We start from the raw sequence: 26,336 nt of genomic DNA, 5'->3' as shown, positions 1-26,336 counted from the left end.
ATAAGATAGATCAAAACACCATTTGTTTCTAAGTGCAATCACTATAGAAAATCAAATATTTAATTTTCATTTAAAAACATGAACAGGAGTGATTTTACACATATTGTGGTTACAGTCTAAAAATGTGTACCTTGGGATACACCAGAAGCACCTGAGCATTTCCACTTGTATTTTAACAAGTTCTAAGAAAAAAATTGAAACTCAATGGCATCGGGTTTGTACTTAGGCAAGTTCTAGACATCTGGATTGCTTCTTCCAAGCACACAAGTTTAAGAATGTCCTTGTAATTGAGACATGAAGAGTCGCTTTCTGGATGCTGGACGGCCCTGGCTGCTACTAGGCTTCTTCCTGCGCTCGCTCCTCATCTGTCCAAGCTTCTCAGGAGCTGTGCCTATCATGGAACAAAGGCTGTTTCTGGACTTAGAGACTGAGCCCCAGACAACCAGCCTTCAGACCTTTCTCAGACTGCAGTAGAAACATTCAGACGGGCAAATGCTGTTTCTGATAGAGCTGAAGAAGCTGGAGAAGGTTTTAACTCTAAATTGCCTTCAAACAAAGTGAACGTGAAGGAACACTCCGGAGCTCAGCATCACATTCTTTCAGTGCTGCTCCCTGAGAAGTCTGTGTGCAGGGGTGTGATGTTGTGGTCATATATGGCATACTCAGTGCTGGCCAGCTTGAGCTGCTGGGCAGCGTGGGTGAGCTGGAATGCGGCGTCTGGGTGGGCTGTGTCAGGCAGCAGGGTACACTCCCTCTCCAGCATGTCGGCCACCCCTTTAAGCAGGTCCAGGAAACCGAAGGCTAAGGCAGCTTTTCGTAACCTGTTCAGCTCCTGAAACACATGGATAGTTCTCTTCACACAATCTCCAAGTACTCTGCTTAGAGTCAGTTCTCTTTGACCCTCACTTAGGAGCATTGTTTTACACAAGAACCAGGGACAGCAGCATGATGCATAACTGGCCAGTGATGTCTGCTGCATGCTCAGCAGCTAGAATCATCAGCAAGCTGATCACAGTTAATGCAGTTATGCCAAACACAGCAAGCACCTTGCCTACAGGATTCGTGCTGACTCTGGGGACTGGTTTCCCTCTCCTAATCAGGCATGGGAAAGGCCGGCTCCAAATGTCAGCCTCAGCCTGGTGCCTCTCTAATTAGCCACGGAATGAACACATTTGGAGGAGACAGCAGAGGAAGTACCCCACCACTCGCTTGGACGTGCTGTGGCCAAGCTGGGTGGCTGCTGTGCTCTCAGATGCCCTGTTTACACAGGGAGGAGGCTCCTTCCTCATGCACTTGAGGAACTGAGGCAGCCAGATGTCAGGCCTTTTCTAATTTCAGACATGAAGCTAGTTATAATGTATCAGGAAAAATAAAAGACCACCTCACGACTGTACAAGCATGCTTGCTTGAACAGAAAGAACACTAGCAAACATGTACAAACTGCAGAGATAGGCTGCAGCTGAGCCCAGGTCAGGGCTTATGTGGATTACAGAGTTTGGGGGTATGGCTGGCTCAGAGGCTTTCTAACCAAACTCTGATTAAAACTGTAGTTTGTCCAGTTTTCCCAGATTGCTAGTAACTAGATTGAAAGACAACAGTGATCAAAGGTAGTAAGATGTTACTCAGACAAGGTAGGTGCGCTCTCCAGAAGAGATGCTCACCCAAGGGTGAGTTTTATTTTATTTTCATTTTTATGTATATTGGTGTTTTGAACACACACACACACACACTGTGTGCATACTTGGTGCCCTCAGAGAGTCAGATCCTCTGGAGCCATTCAGATGGTTGTGAGCCACTGGGAGTTGAACCCAGGTTCTCTAAAGTAGAATGTGCTCTTTAACTTCTGAGCCATCTCTCTAGCCCCTATATATTATTGTACTTTAAAATTAACAGGCTAAGGCCCACCTCACACTGCACTTAATCTAATTCAGCCAAACTCCAAAAGGACAAGGGGGTAAAACAGTGAGTCTAGCCAGATCTCCAAGTTCCAGGCCAGCCTGATCTCCATAGCAAGTTACAAGCTAAGCTAGTGAGAGCCTGTCTGTCTCTGTCTCTGTCTCTCTCTCTTTCTTAAGGTGAGCCCAAATGTCCCCACTCCACTTCATCCCTTGTCACTTTGGTCCCTGAACAACCAGTGTGATTCTAGATTCTAGAGGCATGATTGCAGAGCACATCCATTCCCTTACATTAACTGTTGGCTAGTCATTCCTTGAGGCAGCTTATGTTGTGTTCTGGGACATTCCCTAGGGATCACGTGCAGTGTTTGTTGGGGTTAGCCCTAATACCCACGCAAGAGTGGTGAGGCTGTGCTGGGATTCATGGTCCCTTTGAGCTGCTTGCTGAGCCCCTCACAGCAACCTTCTGCACAGGACTGTGTCATTTAGGCACTTCAACTGGATTGTGAGGGAGGAACAGCCTAGCCAGCCACCCCTGATTGCACTGCTAAGAAAACTGACGCACGCACACCTCAATGTAATCGCTGTACACATTCATACTTGTACCCACTAGGTCCACCTTTTCCTATGTCTCACCTTATAGAATGTCTGTGTTTTTTCAGGGAGCTTCCTTGCATTTCTTAAGATCTTCTGTACATCTGTCTATGAAGCATAAAAACAGTTCAACATTAGAATGCTGTGGCTTTGGAGAAAAAAATGAGTAGCTTTAAGCATTTAAAGACATGGAAATAAGGACAGACTTTGTGTCCGCATGGAGACTCCTGAGATGCTTTCAGTGCTTTTCTCAACAATGGCTACAGCACTGCCCTCTTTTAAAGAGCTTCATGTATTAAACTAATAATTGTCTCATAAAAATAGACCCAGGATACCCACATATCTATGACTAGACCATCAATGGGAAAAGGGTAACTGAATACAGAAAAATGAAGTTGGACCCTTAGCTCACAGGACATTTTTTTAAAAAAATTCAACTTAAAATAGGGCTGGAGAGATGGTTCAGTGGTTAAGCATACAAGGGTTTCTTGTCTGGAACTAGATGATGCCAATGGTCATCCAATAACATAAACAGTGTTTAACCCATGCATTTTTAAATGGCTGCAATGGTAAATTTAATACTTACCTTTCTATCTCCTTCCACCCCCCCCCCCCCCAAACCCCAAAACAATAAAACAGTAACAGTCAAGTTTGGTAGTGAGGCCTTTAACCCCAGCAGCACTCAGGAGGCAGAGCATGAGGGCTGTTTGTGAGTCTAACCCCAGCCTGGCTTACAGAGCCAGTTCCAGACTTGCTAAGGCTACAGTAGAGTGAAACCCTGTCTTACCCCGAACAACCCCCATCCCCCGTCCCCTCCCTGCCAAAAATCCACAACCTTAGCACTTGAAGACTTGTTTTCAAGACAGGGTTTCTCTGTGTAGCCCTGGTTGTCCTGGAATTCACTCTGTAGACCAGGCTGGCCTCAATCTCAGACATCTGCCTGCCCCTGCCTCCCAAGTGCTGGAATTACAGGTGTGCCCCACTGCTTGGAGCACACAGACTTTTAAACTAAAAGGCAGTGCTGGCTCCTGAGGTCTCACCCTCACTGAAGGTCTATTATCAGTTGATGACTGATGGCCCTTTGGTGAGGGAGAGCATGTTCTCTGAAGGGACATGCCCCTGGCACATTATCCATGCTCTGGTGCATGGTAGGTTATGGATTTGGGGAGGGCCTGGGAGTAGTTGGGAGGGGGAGATGTAGATGTGATCAAATACATTATGCTGATATACAAAATTCTCAAAAAACATCTTAAAAATTTCAGCGCTGGCTGAGTATTGGTGGTACCCACCTTCAATCCCAGCTCTTGGGAGGCAGAGGCAGATGGATCTCTCTGAGTTTGAGGCCACCCTGGTCTACAGAGTTCCAGGACAACCAGGGCTACACAGTGAAACTGTGTGTGTGTTATGTTGGGGGTTGGGGATCCAGTGCTGGTACACTAGGTGTGATGGTTCATGTCTGCAGTCTCAGCACTTGGCAGGTAGATACAAGAGGATTAGGGATTCAAAACCAGCCTAGCTTATACAGTGAATTTGGGTCTAGCCTGGACTACATGAATCTGTTTTAAAAATATAAAGAATAAAAAAATAAGATCCAATGCTGAACAAATCCTTCTATCCAGAAATGTTGCCATGCTTATTGTTATTAGACAAGAAAAACTATACAGGCATTTGCTTCTTTTTTGACCTTGGTAGCAGGAAGCCCAGAACCAAAGTCCTCAAACACAAGTGCCATTTTGCCTCTGGTTGCAGGCACAATTGTTTCCATTTCCCCTCTGGTTTTGTTATTGCTCTAAATTTTGTAAAAAATGGTTGTGTTGTATATGTGTCTCACTGTAGGCCATCTCATGTCCTTTTGGAAAACAAGGGCAGACATCAGAAGTAAATGAATTACACAGTAGCAAAGGAGAGAGCAATCAAATCCAGCCCCTTGCCAGCCCTCTGGAAGCACTGTGTACCTGCAGGCCACTCGGTTTGATCCAGACAGTCACATTCTGGGCATAACTTCGTTTGTTTTTGGGCTGCAGGGGGAATGGGCTCTTGTTGTCATCCTCCCCATAAGGATTTTCTTTAGCATCTTAAAGAAAAAGACAATTTTGAAGACGACACCTAGCAAACACAATTACATTTCCAATTAGGTGACTAGCTTTTGAATTGCTCTATCATTAACAGAAAATTACATTAACTTCAGTCATGCTAGAGAATCTGTTCTCAACAGATGAGTCACTGAAGTAGGAGATTAAAGAGTCTGCAGGGACCTAGTGTAATGTCCTAAAGGAACCAGCTTCACATGAGCTTTACACAAAGGCCAAGGGCAGCAAACCAAACACACGCACTGGGAAAACTCACTTTACAGCTACAGCATACCCACAGCTCTATATTTTAGCCCAGAGATCTTCACCCAAACTTTCTAGGATACAAGAAACATCTACACTTGAACTCAATTTTTTTTTTTTTTTGGTTTTTTCGAGACAGGGTTTCTCTGTATAGTCCTGGCTGTCCTGGAACTCACTTTGTAGACCAGGCTGGCCTCGAACTCAGAAATCCGCCTGCCTCTGCCTCCCGAGTGCTGGGATTAAAGGCGTGTGCCACCACGCCCGGCAATTTTATGTTCTTAAATTTTAAATAAATTTAAATAATCTCATGTGGCTAGTTAACTACGGAGTCACACATGGCAGGAAAAAAAGCCTGAGTTACAGTGCAAGACCTTGTTTCAATACTCTCACACGGACACACATGGACATGCATGCACACAGACATACACGCGCACACATACACACACACACATTTATTTATTTTATATAGCCAAATTCTTTTAATTAAAGCCACTGCAGTTCTGTAGTATGCAGACCCCTGGAATTACAGGTGTGCAGCACCACACCGGACATATGAGGTGCTGAGGACTGAACCAAGGGCTTCATGCATTGCCAGACCCTACCAACTGAATTCCATCACTAGCACTGGAATGCAGATTGTCTTTTTATCTCCTACCTGGATTAGGGCCATCAGCACACAGTCTCCTAACTGTTGCCCTGAGTGCTGGCATCACAGCTGAAGGAGCTATCATCATTCCTCCTCAGCTGTGCTTTCCCAGAACCTGCACACAGTCTCTTGGGAGCAGGTCTTTTCTGCTCTCACTCAGCCAGTCTCTAACCTACTCTCTGCCCCTCCAGCACTCCAGCTTCTTCTTCCCTTCCCACAGGTGTCTGTTTGCTTCCCCGGTCCTTTCTTCCTCCATCAGGTTAGCAAACTCAGCTGGCGTGCCTCTGCCCGGGAAGATCTTCTTCCTAAGCCACAGGCAGCTGTCAGATCAGCTGTGCTCCTGGCTGTGACCTGACCTCACGCACTGTTGAGTCTACTCCCCATCAGACTTTGAAAACTTCAGCTCTTTTATTCACAGGGCACAGACTAGATAGCAGACAGCTCTAAAATGGAAATCGAGTCAACTGGGTCAAGGGTAATGGTGAGAACAGAGCTGGAGGCCGAGGACAACGGTTCCAAACCAAATGAAGGGTGGAGTGAGCAGAGCAGTATCAGCAGTGAGAGTGGGGGCAGTGCGGTCCAGCCAAGACCTGGAAATGCAACATGCAAATGTGGAGGGACACCAGGTGAGACTCAAGGTCCAGATCTGGGAGTCTGAACTCACTATACCTGAACGAACAAAAAGACAGAGCACCAACAACAGGAGAAACCAAAGGACATTTTGGAAACTGAGGCAGGAAGAGAAAAGACATTTGCAATTATTTAGCAACACTGTACCATGCACTTTACACACACTTCCTGTTGAGATCTGAATGGGAAATGTCCCCTGGAGAACCTTTTGGACAGGGCAAATACCCAGAAATGGGCTCTATGGGTGTGGGAGTTGAGGGTTACAAGCCAATTCCACCAGCTCAACTCTACTTCCTGATCCATGGAGATGGGACAAGCTATGCCTTAAGTTCCCAATGCCACAGGTGGATCACAATGGTGACAAGAGGTAGAAAAGACAGACTAGAAACAGCAGCAATGCCAGTGAAGTGAGGGAAAAGCGTTTCCAAAAGGAAGATGGCTGTGTGGTCTGAGAACCCTGACTGCCAACAGCGGGAACACAGGGTTTTCCATTCGGAGCACAGAATGACTCTATACACGTCACTCCCTGAGCCGAGACAGCTGAGTTCAAGCCTTAAACACTCTGAGGTCCTCCTTGTATGCACCCACATCAGAGAGCTCGGGAGTGCTCCCACAACACTCAGACATTCACAGCAGCAGAGAGACAACAATGTCAAGTAAGTAAGATCTGTCTGCATTATACCTGAGATGGGCCCCAACTGGGCCATTTTCCCAAGCCACGGGAGAGGTTCTGGGCCAGGCTCGAAGAGAGACATCATGAGGTTTGATTTCTTCTTGCTGTCAGCTTGGGAGTAGAGCATTCCATGCCATTCAGGCCTAGATGAAGATGGGTGAACAGAACGTCAAGCCTAGGACCGTCAGGTTACAGAAGCCTTTCTGAAAACAGTCTTAAGTTTTTGGTCAGGTGTAGTACTTCACCAAAGCCAAATCTTAAGCTTGAAAATGAACATAGTATTTCCAACTCTCTGAGATACATATTAGTCAGACAAAACTCTGTGTGTGTGTGTGTGTATGTGTAGTGTAAGACTGAGCTTATGTGTGAGTGTGTGTGAATGTGTGTAGCTGTGTGTGCACTGAAAGTGGTTTAAGAGAGAACAGAGCTGTGAAAGTTCAGCAGGTCCGAGCCTGGGCGCAGAGCAACAGATGCCGCAGCCCTCGGGTCCCTCCGGTTGCCTCCTGGAGTGACAGCAGCAACACCAGAGGCAAGGTCTGCAGCAGTGAGAGAATTCTGCCCAAGTTTCTGAAATGGCCCCAGTAGATCCCCACAGGCGGAGGCAGCGGGAGCATGGGTGCCAGGAACCAGAGCAGGCCTCTCTCAAAGGCACCTGTCCATCTTGCAGAGGACCAGAAGGTCACATCGCCTGTCATCCAGTTCCAGCCCTTGGTCTCCATGGACACCCTGCTCTCACCTGAACATGTACACATGTGTATACACACAAAAATAAAATAAATAAAAAACCTACTGTATTCTTTCGGGAATTTTCATTCAACCAGAAATGGAGATATGCTTCCTATGATTAATCTTAACTCCTTGATCTTTTATATCCGACAAAACCGGGTCATGGCCAGAAGGCCCCCTCCTCTTTTCCAATACCAGGTGTTACAGGAAGAGAAGCAGACAGCTTTGCAGGTTTCACGACTACAGACAATATGAAAGCTGGTTCTTTCCACACAGGGAAGGAACTCAGAGCAGCCGCATGCGTTCTGGACTAAGCATGCAGGTTAAGAACTCTGGCTCTGGGTTTGCTATCTTTGTGATCTTGGGCCATTTCCTGTCTATCAAAGCTTCAGTCTCCTCATCTGTGCAGTGTTGGGGTGGCATGAGCTAACAAGCAGCAGTAGGTAGTGTGGGTTCCCAGAAACAGAGGTTACTATGAGAGGTACTATCCATCTTGCAGAGGACCAAGGTTTGCTTCTCAGCACCCATGCAAGATTTAAAAAGGAAAACCTTTTGGTATAGCAGTAATCCCAGCACTTTAGAGCCTGAGGCATGTGGATCATGTGTGTGTGTGAACAGTTTGGGTCACAGCAAAATTCTCTCTCTAAAGTAAACATGTGACTAACAACTTAAAAGAGAAGATATATCACATTAAATCGATGCAGTTAAAAAGGTCACCTCCCACTTACTTTGTGGGCTAACTAAGAACTGGAAGGTAATGGAGGTGATAAGGGTATGGCAGGAAAGGGAAGAGTGACCAGGATCTTTCCATGTCTTTCCTTAGGTCTGTGAAACGCTCCACTGTGTAGCTCTCTCTGGGTCAGCAGTACAAATGAACCCTTCCTACCCTAGTTGGACAAGTGCCACCATTCCTTCCACCTTCAGGCTGCCGTGGAGCAGGACACAGAAGTTGGGTATTTTGCCAGCAATCTGATTGGCTGAATTCTCATCTTCATTGTCATCAGTGATGCCAGCACCCACCTCGTCACCTTCTGTAAAACAGGTTAGCATATTAGCTACAAAATTCTCAACTCTTAACTATCTCATGCTTTGAAGGGAACTACGTGGAACTGTAAAGGAACATTATAACAAGTTACAAAATCACAGTTTTCCACAAAATGTCCATATAAAAACTTCAAATACATTCATCTACGTATATGAAACAGATAGCAGAGGCAGCCCACAGAGAGAAGGGGTCTTAGGATCCATGGTTATAGGGTTCCTCTTGGTGGATGATGGGAAGGTCTGAAATGGATGGTGATAGTGGCAATACAGACTCTGTAAACATACTTTAAAAAGCCACCACTTGGCCTTGGCATGCTGGTGCATGCCTTTAATACTAGCACTAGGGAGGCAGAGGTAGGCAGTTCTGAAAGTTTTGAAGCCAACTTGGTCTACAAAGTGAGTTCTAGGACATCCAGGGTTGATTCACAGAGAAAAGAAACCCTGCCCCCTCCCTCCAAAAAAGATACCATTTATTTACCATGAGAGAAATTATCATTTTTCACTTTTTAAAAAAAGCATGCATACAGATGCATATGCAGATGTGTGTGGAGGCCAGAAGACAATCTCAAGTGTTAGCTTTAGAAATGCACCCACTCTGAGCAGGCTTCGAATTGGCTTGGAGCCTATCAACCAGGTTAGGAAGGCTGACCAGTGAGCCTCAGAGCTCCTCCTGACTCTGCCTCCTTAGCTTGGGATTATAAGCTTTTATTACTCCATCTGGATTTTTTTCTTTAAAACACTCACTCATTCATTCATTCATTCATTCATTCATGAGACCTATCTACCCCAGGGTACCTGCTACGAGTGTGTACCCACTCAGCTCTTTTACATAAGTGCTGGTGACTCGACTCAGGTCTTCATGCTCTCAAGACAAGAACTTTATTACTTTACTAACTGCCTCATTTTCCTACCTGTTTAAAAACAAACAAACAAACAAACTTTTTTTTGGAGGGGGTGTACTGGGTATCAAACTTAAGTCTTTAGACTTGATAGATTTATTATGCCTTACTACTGAGCTCATTTCTTAACTCTAATTATCCTCTTTAAATTGAAGTCTATGGCTTATGAATTATATAGCCCAGGGGAGTTGTATATAAAAACAATTGCATAGCATTCCTATAGAAAATTCATTGAGATGCCATTGGAGACTTGAGGCACCAATCCAAACCGAATCAGACACAGAAGTATCAAGTGTGGCCCAAGCCAACAGCCCTCACACTGGAGAACCAAGTGCAAAGTACATAGTGGTATGAACTAAGGTCCCAACTCTAGGGTCTCCCATACACTGCTGTAGGTGAATCTTCTTACAGTTAACTTTCCTCTAAAAACATCTGTCTGATCGCTTACTCAGAGACTCTTTACTTCAACAGGAGGAATCTTCATTATAGCTTGGTATTCAATGCACATTACAATACTGCCCTGTTCTGCTTTCCCTTATTGCTCCTGTATTGTTCCCTGCTCCCAATACTTTACTTACTTTCTGCTTAGCAATTATATAGGCATACAGAATTCTCCTAGGATGTGACAGTTAGGACAATCTGGCTGTTCTCCGAAAACATAGGTTTATAAACACAATGATCCTAATAAGCTGCTGTACATGAATATCAAGATTTTGCTTGTGAACTGGGCACGGTGGCTCATGCTTGTAATCCCAGCACTTAGGAGGCTGAGTGTGAAGCTAGCCTACAGTACAGAGTTGAGACCTTGTCTCAAAACACATAGAAAATAAAAGAGCATTACAATGCTCCTTGCTGTGAATGAGTGACTAAGGCTCATGGGATGATCCATACTCCAGCTCTCATAGTAAAGCATTCACAGACACAGAGGACACAAGAGGGGAGGTGTGACCTGCAACACATATTTCCTGAAGAGAACTGCTAAATATAAGGTAGATGGTCAACTTAGAATACAGCAACGAACATTTCAAACAGCTAGGGGTTGGCATACTTCAGAGAGAGGCTGAGATTTGGGGATATGACTTTACAGTTCCTAATGCAGCAATGTACAGTCTGCAGTGAAGCCTCACAAGCAGGAGTCATGATGCATGCAGTCATGCTCTGTATGCATGGTTGGAACTGGCAGAACAAAGCTGTGTCCTTTCCCCTTTTTCTCTCAGTGTGTTCCTCTTAGGAAAGCCCTGCGTAGAGATCCTAGAGCTACCACCTCTGAAGAGGTCTTCCACCATCAGTCCCCAGACCAGTGCACAATGTAACGTGTCAAAAAAAGCTTCCACAGCGTAAGGCAGCACCTTACCTATTCTGGGATCTGAGGCAACGTTAGATTTCTGAAATCCAGTTCAAGTCTGCCCAGCGGGCCAGCTTACCATCCGACACTGAGGAATGACTTCAGAAAACACAATGTTCCATGTAAACCAAAGGGAGAAGAAGAGAACTCACCTTTGTTAAGTGCTATGGGCAAGACCAAATGCCTGGACAAAACTGGGGGGCTGGAAATATCAGCTATGTCAATAAAGCCCACTATTTCCAAGTCTGTAAGCGAGAAATCAACACAGAAGTATTCACAATAGGGAAAATGCATTATTTATATGTGTTAGATTCTAAAAATATTATTTCAAGGCAAAAATTTCAAATATGATAACTAAGAAAATTGTTAAACTTTTTTAAGGATCATAGATAATTTTCATTTTAAGTACCTCAAACTGTAATGACTTTTATTTAATGAATTCAAGTTTTATAACAAAACAAGGTAAATTTTATTTTTATGAGGCTAGGAGCTTAGTCAAGGCAAAAGCTTAAAGGTCAAATTCTCCTCTATAATCAAGGGCAGTAAGGTCACATATGGAGAGTGTTAAAGTAAGTACAACAACATCATTCAGCCTTTGGAAGGTAGAGCCACCATTTTAAGAACATTCCTTTGGGATGTGAAGATGGCACAGTGGCTAAGAATGCTTGAACATGAGGACTGCAGTTAGAATCCCCAACATTTCACAGAAACCAGATGTAACTCGTACCTCCATATGAGTTAAAACTCCAGGCTCAGGGGATATTGACATGGGTCCTGGGAGACTGCAGATTAGCCATCAAAGCCAATGAAATGGGAGCTTCTATTTTAGTGAGAGCCTGTCTTAAGGCAATAAGGCATAAATAACAGAGGAAGACCCACAATGTCTTCCTTTGGCCTCTGCAAACTCTTGTGTATATACCACATCCATACTCAAAAAGAAGCTTTACTTGAGAAAAAAATTCTATACAGAATAACACAATAATGATTCCTTTCCTTTACAGCAGCCATGTTATGACCCAAAAGTATTTCCTAAAAACAAACCTAAAAAGTTTCTGGGTGGGTGTGGTGCAAATGCCTTTAATCCTAGGACCTGGGAGGCAAAACTGGCAGGGTTCCAGGCCAGCCAGAGCCTTCTAGTGACACCCTGTCTCAAAAATAAAATAAAACACTAAAGTTAAACTGAATTTTTAATAAAATATTAGATTATATAAGTAATTAACACAAAACTTTGAAATATAAAAATTGTAAAGAAAACAGACTCATTCACTATTTCAATTTCTCTTCTAAGTATATCCAGAAGCACAGCCACATTAGCAAAACAATTTCAAAATCCCAGGATCATGCTGTGTATCCCAAGTGGCTACTTCTGTGATACAGCAGGGTGTGTCCCTCCCTGCAGGCCTGCTGTCAGCGCCTCCCTAGCTGAGCATTTAATGGCTCTGAGCTGAGTAGAGAAGGGCTTGCGACAGACACTTGGGTGACTTAGGTACAAGTTACAAAGTATAAGACTAAAAGTTTATATTGGAAAGAAAAGAAATATTTAAATAAAGGGCAGGAGGGAAGTAGAATTTGGTTTGAAGGCACTAAACCCTAGGTACAGTTTACTATATTCTGTGACAATGAACCTGGATATATCCTACTTCTGGACAGCCAAAAGCTAAAGGCACAAAAGCTAAAGCCTGCTCACAGGCTTTCATTCTAAAAATTCTACACCGCAAACCATCAACACTTACTTACTACACACTTATTTCTAATCATTTATTGAGTCGGCAATTACCTGTTGAGCATCTAGTAAGTGTTGGACTATATTAGGCCAGGCATCAGCAACACTTAGAGCGATGATGTCTGTCCCTGAGAGCTCTGACATGCACTCACCACTCAGGAGTCTTCCAGCCAATGGAAGACAATTCTCTCCTGCAACTCTCCACAATTCAAAGTTTTCAAATTCAGCTAAGTATGGCATCAACAAACACACACTAGATCGAAGCAGTAGGATGCAGAAAGCATTTTGTTTTAGGCTTAATACAAGAAGCAGGGCTAGAATGGTTTCGTCTACCAGAACTAAGAGCTTAGCAACTGACTGGTTCATTCCCCACACCTACTCATTAGGACCGAAAGAAGCAGCTAACTTCCGGGGTCACAGTGCACAAGTCATAGCGCCAGAGCTAGAAGATAGCTCTTCATATACCTTAGGTAGGATGCTAATGAATCTCAGATGCTTTACCAACAATCACCTCAGGTGGCTCAAATAGCTCAGCTGGAAGAACACTAGACTGAAGACCTTATCATTTTAAGTCAATCTGTCTGTTTTTCTTTTTTTAACTCTAGTAACATGTAGTTATAGTGACCAAGGATTGGAGATTAACTCAAGCTCTTACCAAAAGACAATAACCTGTCACCTCTTAGGTAAGTTAAAGATAACAGAAAAATTAAGAAGGAAGTTTCAAAACAGTTACCTGTGTTAATGACTTTAGGGATGGGGTCAATTTCTTCATCTATAACAAAAGGCTCTGGCCTGGGGAAGACTTGTACATCAGCCGTTAGGTGGCCACACTTGAGAACAGCATGGAAAGGTGTGTACGCCAGATCTATCAGCTTTCTAGAAGACATTACAGAGCAGTGATATAACACATATACAAGAAATCTTTAAAGATGCAAACTTTGTTATTGTTTCCCACTTATTCTAAGCCTAACCTTAGCATTTGGGAAACAGAATACAAGCTGACATTTGTGATAAAATTTCAATTCAGAGAAGGCCCAAACAATTTAACGTTAGAAACTGCTGAGCATTATAAGGAAGTCATTTTTGCAGGCTAATATATAGACTCAGTTATACTTAATCAGAAAACAAGAGAATTTTTAAACCTACTGCTTCTGCTCATTTTATCTGAGAGCTGGGCTCCTGGGGAGAATTGAGTCACACAATCAGCAATAATAAAACAGATATTCTTCCTAGCTGTCAAACTATACTCTGAATTAAATATTAAGATGGAAGGCTTTACACATATACTCACCCAAACATAGATTGCACATTTTTCAAACACAGGGGGCCATCAATAGTAAAAATTTGCCCTTCACCATTATTTAAGTCTATGAGTCGTTCAAGGCATTCCAAGGAATCGGTGCTCTGAAGCTGCAGAGAGAGAAGGGAGGAGGGGCACAAATCACCAATCACTCTAAGCAAACCAAGACTAGTGTCATTGTAACAGCAGCAGGAAACAACTGGGATAGTATTCTTAACAGGAAATGACAGAGAAAGAACTACAATTTGATTCAAGGCTGAAGTGTGAAGTACTAAAGAACAGAAGGCGGTGGCGCCACATTAGAACCTTGGCCAGTCACTTCCCAGCATGGAGTTTCTAATACTGCATGGGAAACTATCATCTATATTCTTCTGAAACAGGGTTTCACTATATAGCTCTGGCTGGCCTGCAACTTGCTATGAAGACTGGGCTGGCTTCACACTCAGAGATCTATTTGCCTCTCATCTACATTTCACAATGAAAAGAAAATTGGAGTAGAGAAAAGTCAAATAATTTCCTCAAGTGGAAAAACTAAGCAGTCTAGCATTTAATAAAGCATGCTAACAGTAACATTATTTTACCAAAAAATTAAAGCACACATACTCTTTCAACATTTATGCTGCAATGGATATAAGAACTCCCAAATAAGGGACATAACAACCAAAAGAACACCTGGATCCTCCACAGCCCACCAGCAGAAAGAAAGAAAGAAAGACAACCCCAGCTATGTTCCTAAGTTGGGAACCTCTGAATGTCAATGAGCATTTGAGATGCAGTCTTTAAAACTGTAACCAGCCTCAGTTGAAATCAGTGGAGACAATGCTATGGCATACATAAGAAAGCATTAACAAATGTATCAACAAAGACACTAAGCCCTAAAATTTAGTTAATCAAACTAAAAAGAGTTGAGTAGAAAGTATTACCTCCTCCAAGTTCGCCATGCACATGACATATAACTTAGATGGGAAAGGGAAGGGGAGTGGAAACCTGTTGCTCTCACTTCTTTGATTCTGAGTAGCTAGGGAGTGTCGCAGTGACCCCCTGCCAATGCCAAGACAGCCATCAGTCACCAGAACAACCTGTATGTAAAAACAGGATGATTGTACATTAAATTTATATATATATATATATATATATGTATGTGTGTATATATATATACACACACATATTATATATATATATACACACATACACACATATACATATATGTACATATCTATACATATATTTTTTTCTTTTTAATTATTTCTGATTAAAGTATACACTTAAAGGACCTCTAGTCTTGTCAGAAAGAAGCCTGGGGCGGTTCTGTGGGGTGATAGACACATTTGATGTTTTATACACATAGAACATCTTTTTTTTTTTTTTTTTTTTTTTTAGGTTTTCAAGACAGGGTTTCTCTGTGTAGTCCTGGAACTCACTCTGTAATCCAGGCTGGCCTTGAACTCAGAAATCCACCTGCCTCTGCCTCCCGAGTGCTGGGATTAAAGGCATACGCCACCACTGCCCGGCTAGAGCATCTTTTATTCTTTGAGAAGTTCAGCTATATAAATGTTTTTGATCATATCCACTCTCCCTATCTCCTCCTCCATTTCTCCCCAGGCTACCCACTTTATTTCCTCCTCCTCCTCTCTGTATTTTAACGGTGAGTACAATTAATGGTGCCTTTATTCACTTGAGTGTGGAGTCACCCCTGGAGCCTAGCAACCTCCAAAGGGCTACACTTCCAAGGAAAAAATGACTTTCCTTCCTTCAGAAGTCATCAATTGCCAGTCTCTCCTCAGGGCCTCAGGCCCCTCCTTGATCCACTGGAAATCTACAGCTTGATCTTATGCAGGGACTACAAGGACTGTGAATTCATGAGTGGGATGGCGTGTCATGTATGGAACACAGTATTTCACAGAACTCCCCCCACATCCTCCAGCTCTTACATTCTTTCTTCAGCCTCTTTCTCAAGGTTTCCTGAACCTTGGATGGGAGGTATGTTGGAAATATAGCTTAATTGAACTGGTGTTTATATACATATATGCACCGAGAAGTCAATGAACTGTGTATCTAAAATATACACATTTTCATTTATTTTATTATTGTTATAATAACAACAACAACAACAACAATAATAAGTTTTGTTTTTTTTAAAGATAGTGTCTCACTTTTAGGCTCTGGCTGGCCTGGAACTCACTCTGTAGACCAGGCTGGTCTCTAGCTTAAAAAGACCTGCCTGCCTCTGCCTCTTGTGTGCTGGGAATAGAGGTATGCACTACTACATTCAGCTCTAATTGTGTTTTAAAGGTCTACTTTCAAACAGTTAAAGGAAAAAAAGCAATCACAGACAATTTTCATTTAACTGCATTTTTGTTTGTTTGTTTGTTTTTTTGTTTTTCGAGACAGGGTTTCTCTGTGTAGCCCTGGCTGTCCTAGAATTCACTTTGTAGACCAGGCTGGCCTCGAACCCAATTCTTAGATAAGTTTAATACTTAAGGCCCTGGAATAAGAAATAGTAAGATTCATCTGTATGTGGACTTAGAAGATCCAGCCCAAACATCTGAATTTTGCTACTTTATTTATTTATTTGTAAAGATTTATTTATTTATTTTATGTATGTGAATACACTGTCACTGTCTTCAGACACCAGAAGAGGGCATCAGATCACATTACAGATGGTTGTGGCCACCATGTGGTTGCTGGGAATTGAACTCAGGACCTCTGGAGGAACAGTCAGTGCTCTTAACCACTAAGTTATCTCTCCAGCCCCTTGCTATTTTATTATTTTATTTTATTTTATTTTTTGCTACTTTATTTTTAAAGATGACAAATCCTATTCTCTGTCAACCAAAAAGATACTGCTTTAAAAGTGCATCTGGTCTGTTACTTGTCCTTCTGACCTTTAAAGTGTAAAAACATCTGTAAGGCCATTTTGGTAGCAGCGAACAAAACCTTTTAAAAAATGCATGTTTAACTTGCAATTTGAAAAGGTATCTGAGAAGCCATTTTCTCTATCCTCACTGCTTTAAGGTGACAGTGAAGCCCTGGGGGGATGTCCTAAGACCCCAAAGGAAGATTATTGGTTCTCTTTAGCCGCGTAAATGGCTGCAGCGTGTGGGATACCAACACCAGCACTGACGTCTACAGTCTCAAACACTGAATGGAGGTCCCTCAGAAGGCCTTGGCCTTTGGGAAGACTTTCAATTGACAACAGGGGGTTTCTTTTACAAGGAACCAACAATTTCTAAATAGTGGTTTACTTCTTATACTACTTATAAATAAATCTTTGGGCCAGAGCAAGTAGGAACGGAGTGAGCTGGGTTGACTGGACTGAGCAGAGGTCCTAAAAATTCATTTCCCAACAACCATATGAAGGCTCACAACAATCTGTACAGCTACAGTGTACTCATACATAAAATAAATAAATCTTCAAGAAAAAAAAATTAGCCGGGCGGTGGTGGCGCACGCCTTTAATCCCAGCACTTGGGAGGCAGAGGCAGGCGGATTTCTGAGTTCGAGGCCAGCCTGGTCTACAAAGTGAGTTCCAGGACAGACAGGGCTACACAGAGAAACCCTGTCTCGAAAAAAACTAAAAAAAAAAAGGAAAAAAAAATTAAACCAAAACCAAAACCCAAGAACACCAGTTCTTAGCCATGGCCATGGAAAAACCAATGAACTACCTGCTACCTGCTGTCTGCCACTTCAGAAGACGCTGACAAAACTGTTTATTCAGTTTACTATTAGAAAATCTGATATTCATTTGAATATTCCAGGTATGCATATAGTGCACAGACATAAATACTGTTTTCCTGAAAAGAATGAACCAAAAAGCATTTTCTGTCTTCTTAAAGACTTATGTTTATTTTCTATGTGTACGTCCAAGTGCCTGCATGGCAGGGTGTGATATGCTTGGCTCAGAGAGTGGCACTATTTGGAGGTATGGCCTTGTTGGAGGAAGTGTGGGGGATGGGCTTTGTTTTTCTGTTCATCTTCAGAACAAGATATAGATACTTTCAGCTCCTCCAGCACCATGCCTGCCTGGATACTGCCATGCTTCCCACCATGAAGATAATGGACTGAACCTCAGAACCTGTAAGCCAGCTCTCAACTAAATGTTGTCCTTATAAGAGTTGCCTTGGTCATGGTGTCTCTTCTCAGCTTCTCAGCATTAACACCCTAGCTAACTAAGACTTGAGAAGACAAAAGAAGGCATCTTTTGGAGCCTTCTCCTGGAGCTACAGTTACAAACAGGTGGGTCCCACTGTGGATGCCAAACCCAGTCTTCTGCACAAACAGCAAGTGTTCTTAACTTTGCCATCGCTCCAGTCCCATTTGTTGTCTTCTTTTAACAAGTGTTTACTAACGTGACTTAACTGTAAAGTGATACAAGGTCCTTTTGAGCCCAAGAGTTCAAAGAGTATGGTTTTCACAGTAATAAAATAGGTTTTCTTTTCTCCCCCAAAGTTTGACTTGAGATGTAATTTTCATGCAGCAAAACTGAGCATTTTTAGTATACATTCTGACACTGTATTTGATTACATAAGCATCCTCCCCCCCCCCCCCCCCCCGCTACAAAACAGGCAGTCCACTACCTCCTATATCCTTTCACCCTCTACAGAACAGACAGCCCACACTTCCTATATCCTTTCATGTCTTTCAACCAGCTCTAGCCTTCCCTCACTGCCAGGTAACGGCAATCTTGTAACTATTGTTCTTTTTAAAAAATATTTTTTCATATTTTACCTGTATGTATACATACCTGTATGTATGTTTCTGTATGTATGTATATATGTACGTACATAGGTATGTGTATCATGTGTGTACATGGTTTCCAAGGAAGCCAGAAGAAGGGATCAGATCCTGAGACTGGAGTTTCAGAGGTTAGGTGTTACCATGTTGGTGCTGAAAATCAAACCTGGGTTCTCTGTTAGAGCAGCCGGTATTCTTTTTTTTTTTTTTTTTTTTTTTTTTTTTTGGTTTTTTGAGACAGGGTTTCTCTGTGTAGCCCTGGCTGTCCTGGAATTCACTCTGTAGACCAGGCTGGCCTCGAACTCAGAAATCTACCTGCCTCTGCCTCCCAAGTGCTGGGATTAAAGGCGTGTGCCACCACATCCGGCTGCTGGTATTCTTAATACCTGAGTCTCACACACACTGCCTCCCTTGCTTAAATTGTATTTGTTCATTTTCTGTGTATAAAGTGTTTTGTATGTCTATGTATCATGTGGATACCTCATGCCTTTGGATGCTCTGAGTCTAGGGTTACATACAGTTGCGAGCAGCCATATGGGTGCTGGGAATTGCTCGTAACCACTGTGCCATCTCTTCTATTGCCCTTGTTTTGTTTTTGTAAGACAGGGTCTCACTTGGTAGTACAGGCTAGTCTCAAATTGGCAATCCTCCAGCCTTAGCCTCCTGAGCACTGGAGTTATAGGCATGTATACTATGGAGTATACTACATACCTGGCTTCACAATTTTACTGTGAATTAAAAAATAAAATACCAATGATGCTACTGATACTAAATTCTGACTTGACTTTCTAATATAAAGTCATATATCACAAATGGGGGCAATCTGACCCAAAGGCCGTACCCTAACCATTGCCTAGGTTTGTAAATCAAGCAACGATCATGCTCGCTCCTTTACTATGCGGTGGCGGCTATCATACTACACTGCAGTTGAGTATGGAACCCTGCAAAGCCCCCTCACAGGGAAACTGAGGGCTGTTATGTTTTCCTGCTGGCCGTGTTTCCCCTTCTTCTCAGCACAACTGTTTCCACACATCTGACTCCCTTTTCTGTTGCTGCTCGGCTTTGACTTGATGCTAATATGGAGCCACTGCAGACTCCACATAAGGAGCAAGCAAGTTCATGGTACTTCTCTCTCCGATTCCGCACCATCTAGACCCGAGACAGAAGTTTGCTGAATAAATTCTACACTGAAGTAATGACGAAAGACCAGATTGTACTGATGTTTTCAATTCTATAACTCAAAATTACAACCTTTCTAGGGAGTGCAGTTCTTAAACTCCACTGCGAGCCCTTGTCTCCTCTGCACTGGCACTACGTTGTCGTAGGTCAGTTTACTAGGCAGACGTTTCCCTTGAGGCATAATTTTGCTGGTTCATGTGCATGTTAGCACAAGGTGGGTTAAGTTAGTATGATGAATTAGGGTGACTTGGTGCCTTTTTCATATACAATTTTCTTTCTCTCTCTTCTTTTTTCCAATACTGGGGCTTGAACCTGGGGCCTTGTGCCTGTTAGGCAGGTGCCCTGCCACTGTGTTACAGCCCCAGCATTCAGTGCCGTTTTCAAAAGACATGAACAGTATAAAATATGGTTTGTGGAATGCTGAAGCCTCAGCAGTTGCATTTTACTCAGGGCAAGGAGAAAGAATCTCCCATTACCTGGCAAGGAATCGCTCCACCCCATTCTTGCTGGACAATATTGCAAACGCCGACTAATGCAGACTCCAGGCAGGTTTTGTCATAATCATCCATGTTACTCAGTGCTTCCTGTTGAATAAAAAAAATACAAGTGATGCCAGGCGGTGATGGCGCACGCTTTTAATCCCAGCACTTGGGAGGCAGAGGCAGGAGGATTTCTGAGTTTGAGGCCAGCCTGGTCTATAAAGTGAGTTCCAGGACAGCCAGGACTACACAAGAGAAATCCGGTCTCAAAATAAATAAATAAATAAATAAATAAATAAATAAATAAAAATAAATTAAAAAATTACAAGTGTTTACTGTTCTCTGCCTTATTAGAAAACACAAGATTTTCAAAGTACATATGCTACAAAGGGGACACAGTGCCTCCGGGAGCCCCAAAGCAGATTTTTAAAACAAAAACAGTGAGAGATTTTTCTCACTATAAGGAACAATTAAATTAGCTTTCTTTCTTTTTTTTTTAACATTTATTTATTTTTTATGTATGTGAGTACACTACCACTGTCTTCAGTCACACTAGAGGAGGTATCAGATCCTGTTACAGATGGTTGTGAGCTACCATGTGATTGCTAAGAATTGAATTCAAGACCTTTGGAAGAGCAGTCAGTGCTCTTAACTGCTGAGCCGTCTCTCCAGCCCCCTAAATTAGTCCCAAGCCTGTGTCTAAGCGAGCTTGAAGGAAAATACTAAATTCAAAAATGAAAACACATCACAAAAATGACAACTGTATCAAACATTAATCACATTTTACACGCCATTCCCAGCATGCTCGCCTGACCGTCATTCCACTCCTTTTAAACAATGAAACCAAGGTGGAGAAGAACTGAGTAACTTTCCGGTGAGAGAGGAGGCATTACCTGCCATCAGAAGCCAGGCAGCCTGATGACAGAGCTCCAGATCTTAACTGTGATTGCCCAGTTCCATACAGCAATTCTCCAGATTTCAGAACTCCAGAACATCAGAACCCTTAAGCTTAATCACTTATAAGAAAGTTCGTAAGACCCAAGCATGTTGGTAAGTGCCTCTAATGCCAGTTCTCAAGAGGCTGAGGAAGATTGAGAATTGAAGGTGTGCCTGGGTTCCACAGCAAGATCCTGTCCCAAATCCCCCTAAAGTGATCCTATACATTTAGAAAAAAAGGGGGTGGGGGTGGGGGACTAAAATAAGAAATGCCTTAACACAAATGTTTTCCATATATTTCTAAAGTACTTACTGTGCCTGTATGTGCAAATGTGTGTGTGTGTGCATGTATGAGCCCTCAGAGATCAGAAGAGGTTTCGATTTCCTGAAACTGGGTTACAAACATTTATAGTTACTATGTGGGTGCTGGGAACTGAACCCTGTGCCTCTGCAAGAGCAGTACGTGCTGTTAAGTACTCGTAGCTTCTGAGTCATTTCTCTCACCCTTTCCCATACATAGTTTTTAAGTTTAAGCTAAACTGATCCTTGTTTCCTAACTTGCCTAACCTTCATTTAAATTGCTCAGTTTAATTCCACAAATACTGACTAATCACTGGGGGCATGGTACCATGCTACACACTCTGGAAACATTGATTATTTAAAGATGTCAGAGAGTAAACTGTTTAGCACACCACAGAAAAGCCTGGAAGACAGTACCTACTGGTCAAGGTTTTAAAGTGTATCTTGGTATCTGCAAATCAGTTATTTGTCAGGATAAACATAATTTAAAATGTTTACAACAATGATTTATTTTTAAAAAAAAAGTAAGGACGGGTTATTTTCCAGTTTCTTTTTTTTCTTTTTTTTTTTAATTGGGTATTTACTTCATTTACATTTCCAATGCTATCCCAAAAGTCCCCCACATGCTACCCCACCCACTCCCCCACCCACCTATTTTCCAGTTTCTTAAGTTGTGTGGGAAACTTTGTTTCCTGCCGGGCAGTGGTTACACATGCCTTTAATCCCAGCACTTGGGAGACAGAGACAGGCGGATTTCTGAGATCAAGGCCAGCCTGGTCTACAGAGTGAGTTCAAGGACAGCCAGGGCTACACAGAGACCCTGTCCTGAAAAACCAGAAAGGATTGGAATTTAAACATAAAGATACTGGATTTTAGCATTCAGATTGCAGAAGACCAAGAGAGGAAAATACAGCAACATCCTTATCTCATGGCTCTGCCAGAGGAAAGCCAAGACCTTGTGACTCTTGTTTTGTTATAGATTGTATACCTACACTCTATGAAACAATTCCAAGTTCTAAAATCAATACGCAATCATAACACTGTTTTTCTCCCAGTCCATTTGAGCTCCTTCAATATCCACAATAGCTTATTCCTATGCATACCTGCAGGGTGTTGTAGTCTCTCGTAAAGGGGACCATCAGCTCCCACAGTGACGAAAACACCACCAGCGCTGTGAATTCAAGCTTGTAATTTGTGGCCATGTGTTCAAATAGCATCGTCAGGCCATGGGCAGCCAGGTGCTTCCGCTGGTATTCCTCAGAGCCCTCGACAGACACAGGCCGGGTCATGGACAGGGACACATCCATTACCACCACAGTGGGCATGATGGACAATTCTAGCACTCCCTCTCAGCACACAGCCAGCTACAACCAGAGAAATGCTGTGGAAGAGAAATAAGGTTTTACATATCCTGGGAAGGAAGGGTTTTTTCCTTATGTATAAGAGTACACTGTAGCTGTCTTCAGACACACCAGAAGAGGGCATCGGATCTCATTACAGAAGGTTGTGAACCACCATGTGGTTGCTGAGATTTGAACTCAGGACCTCTGGAAGAGGAGTCAGTGCTCTTAACCGCTGAGCCATCTCTCCAGCCCCAATTTTTTTTTCTTAACCACAGTTTAAACCACTTTCCCAGAACTATGTGGTGGTGAGCACCACAGAATTACAGGAGAAGGAAAACACAAAGCCTAGTTGACCATGAGGGCCTCTCCTAGACACACCTACTAACCAGCATAAACCAAGAACACTACATTCAATCCATTAAACTCTTTGACTATGGAGCTTCCACTTTACACAACTTAATTCAATAAATACTCCTCCTTCAACTCCTTAACAATTCACTGAAGAACAACCTGGCCAGTATCTGGCATGCACTACCTGACAACTGCTAAATTTTTTGCCAGTGTCTTGATGAAGATTGTTTCACATTTAAAATGAAATAAGATTCAGTATGGAGAAAACATATCTTCTTTTCTCAAGAATAAAGTTCCCAGATACTCAGATCTGCTCATGTGGGTTGAGACTGTTGGTCCTCTATTCATCTGCAGATTCAATAAAATTTTATAGAGCTATAAATAAAGGACACAGATTATATATAATGAGTAAAAAAAAAAAACACTTCACAATATGCGTATGTGTATGTGTGTACAGGCTGCATGAGAATTCATATAAATCACATTGTAGGCCAGGCAAGGTAGCATATGCCTTTAATCCAAGTACCCAAGACACAGATTTGTGAATTCAAGGCCAATTTGGATTTCATAGTGAGTTCTAAGATAGCCAAGGCTATATAGTAAGGCTCTGTCTCAAAAAACAGAGGTACATGCCTGTAATCTCTGCCCTAGGGAGGTGGAGACAGTCATCCCAAGGTCATTCTTAGCTGTGTAAGGTGTTTGAAGCCAGCCGGGCGTGGTGGCCCACGCCTTTAATCCCAGCACTCGGGAGGCAGAGGCAGGCGGATTTCTGAGTTCGAGGCCAGCCTGGTCTACAAAGTGAGTTCCAGGACAGTCAGGGCTACACGAAAAACCAAAAAAAAAAAAAAAAAAAAAAAGGTGTTTGAAGCCAGTCTGAACTATATGAAACCCTGTCTCAAAGGACCAAAATAGGAAAAAAAAAAAAAAATCACATTGCATACATTATAGAGAATTAGGGTAGATTAAACAAATTCAAAATGTAGTGTTCTCTAATTTAACAACAGGCACTGCCCTTCAGTACATGTCCAACTATAACTGTGTGACAGTCTACAATTCCTTTTGTAAGTAGGTTGTTGGGAACTCAGCACATACTAGTTCATGGCAACAATGTTATATGTAAGAGCAAGGGATTCAGCTCAAACAGGAAAAGCCTTTTTTTTTTTTTACCACATATTGGCCATAGATACATCTCACATATTGTAACAGCTCATGTATCAAATACCAATGAAGTTAACCCAGAGAAAGAAAGTTTTACTTTTCAGACTCTCTTAGCAGTCCAAAATGTTAGACAGTAGGAAAGAAACCCTGTCCCGAAAACCCCAAAAAAAAAAAAAAAAAAAAATCTACAAAAGACTTTGCTTCCTCATGTCTACTCAGGTTTACATCTGGCACACAGCAGGTGCTCATCAAAATCTCAACATAACCAATGAACCACCCCTAATACAACATACATTAATTCACTAGGAAAATACATTGTAAATTTTAACTCTGTACACAAAAGTACACTTTCTTATTTAAGCAGAGACACCAGGGATTCCTGGACTTCTGCTCAGGTGTAGTTTATCCAGCTCTTGTGGGTCACATTTATGCATGGAAGACATTATGGTTTTTAAAGCTGATGATCGTGCCCTCACCTCTTAAGAGATTGAGAAACAGTTTTCTGGATCAAGTATCAACAAGCACTTCCAGTCCATGAAATTGCTGCTAGCACTGCAATGGGTGACCGCAGCTGTCAGTCTGGCCTTCTCTGAAGACACCTGGGAAGCTGGCTCTTTCTCCTGACTGATGCATTTGTGTCAGGGCCCGAGTGCACTTCCTCAGCCGAGGCCGACTTGTGGCAATCCAATTTTGTTTTTGGGTTGTAAGCACTGGGATAAACGAAAGAATGGAACGTCCCTGAAGGCTGTTTCACTCAAGCAGTCTGGGCCTAGTCACAAAACTGAAAAATAAATGAAGATCTCTCATTAGTAGATAACACGATGTATTTCTATTTCTCACTTGGATTGACTCTGATCAAGTTTTCCCACACCGCCCTCAGCCTTTCCAATAGGTACCGTTTTACAATGTTTCAGGTAACTAAGGGTTTTTTTTTCTCCTGGACAGTCTACTCCTGATGATACATCCTCGCCACCTGACTGCTCTAAAAGCCATCAATTACATTTATAGTTCTACTCTGAAGGGGATCATTAGCCCATTCATAGCAATTTGACGCTCAGGAACCTCTCAAAGCTCCACTTCAGTTTCTAAGTGCATACACGTCGGCTTTTCTGTCGCTCTGACTTGCCCTACGTCGTCCCTCTAAATTCTCAGATGATTAATATCTGAATGGGTAGCCTGAAATGCAGCAGAGTTCACTTAAGACTGCAACTGAAGAATAGCCTTTTATCTTTAAAACGAGCCCAAAACATTTGCTGTATGGAACTCTCGGGGAAAGAGGGGACGGAAGTCTCCCAGGGGAGGAAGAAACACGGCCCCAAGCGCGGAACCCTGCTGCTTAGAAGACCCGGGCCACACAGAGGACAGGCCGGTCGCAGGCCCTGGAGCCAGCGCCCTGAGACGGCCACCCTACGCAGGCCTCAGAGAAGGTCCGCCGCCCGCCCTGTGTTGTTCCTTCCACTCCTTCCCCTGTAACCCCAACCGCCATCGAAACACAGCCCTCAACAGGCACATTCCCTGACTTACCTGGAGCCCATCTCCAGCCTCTGTCCGTCCGCTTAAACCTTCCGTCCGCGCGCCATAGCCGGAACTTAAGGGCCGTGCGACATAAGAGAACCCGGAGGCAGCGAATAGTGTGGGCTGGGCGGGGCTTCCAGCCCACGGGCGCTGGGTTGTGGCTCGCCCGGGACGCTAGGGGGTGCTCCTCCTCTGTCTCTTGCCCACGGAGCCCCAATTTCCTCCCAGGCTGAGCCTTGCGGGTTTCTGTCCCTTCCCCCTTTGTCTTACCCCATTCTGTGTGCCTCCCTCCATTTATCTCTGCTTTGCCTTATTAACCTGTAGACCCCTGGCCAATGTCTAACTCACATTTCTGTCATTGCTTTTCTTCTTCAGAATTCTCAGTCACATCCACAGAACAGTAGGATGCTCTTCCTACTCTTAAAAACTGTAATCCCCAGCTGAGTGCTCAGACTGTAAGCACCTGGCTGCCCTGAGCCTAAGTTGCATTGAGATCTTCGTACCACGTTATTTCCCTACCCTGACTTTGAGGC

The 26,336-nt window shown here is 43.0% G+C and overlaps 1 protein-coding gene across 1 annotated transcript; it reads right to left on the bottom strand.

Moving 5' to 3' along the window:
• Window positions 1-38: 38 nt before the first annotated feature.
• Ints14 (integrator complex subunit 14) lies at window positions 39-25,907 on the bottom strand. The gene is made up of 13 exons (XM_021172255.3): window positions 25,813-25,907; window positions 24,765-25,069; window positions 22,540-22,817; window positions 20,198-20,305; window positions 14,732-14,887; window positions 13,800-13,918; window positions 13,242-13,384; window positions 10,938-11,030; window positions 8,384-8,528; window positions 6,781-6,914; window positions 4,445-4,563; window positions 2,532-2,597; window positions 39-832 (listed from the first exon to the last, which is right to left on the bottom strand). Exons 3-13 carry the CDS (start codon window positions 22,759-22,761, stop codon window positions 590-592), a joined length of 1,548 nt encoding a protein of 515 aa, XP_021027914.1. The 5' UTR covers window positions 22,762-22,817; window positions 24,765-25,069; window positions 25,813-25,907; the 3' UTR covers window positions 39-589.
• Window positions 25,908-26,336: the final 429 nt, after the last annotated feature.

This window comes from Mus caroli, unplaced genomic scaffold (genome assembly GCF_978045245.1).
Source record: "Mus caroli unplaced genomic scaffold, Mus_caroli_1 scaffold_11, whole genome shotgun sequence".
Classification (NCBI taxonomy): Eukaryota; Metazoa; Chordata; class Mammalia; order Rodentia; family Muridae; genus Mus; species Mus caroli.
This window is presented reverse-complemented; position numbering and strand designations above follow the sequence as displayed.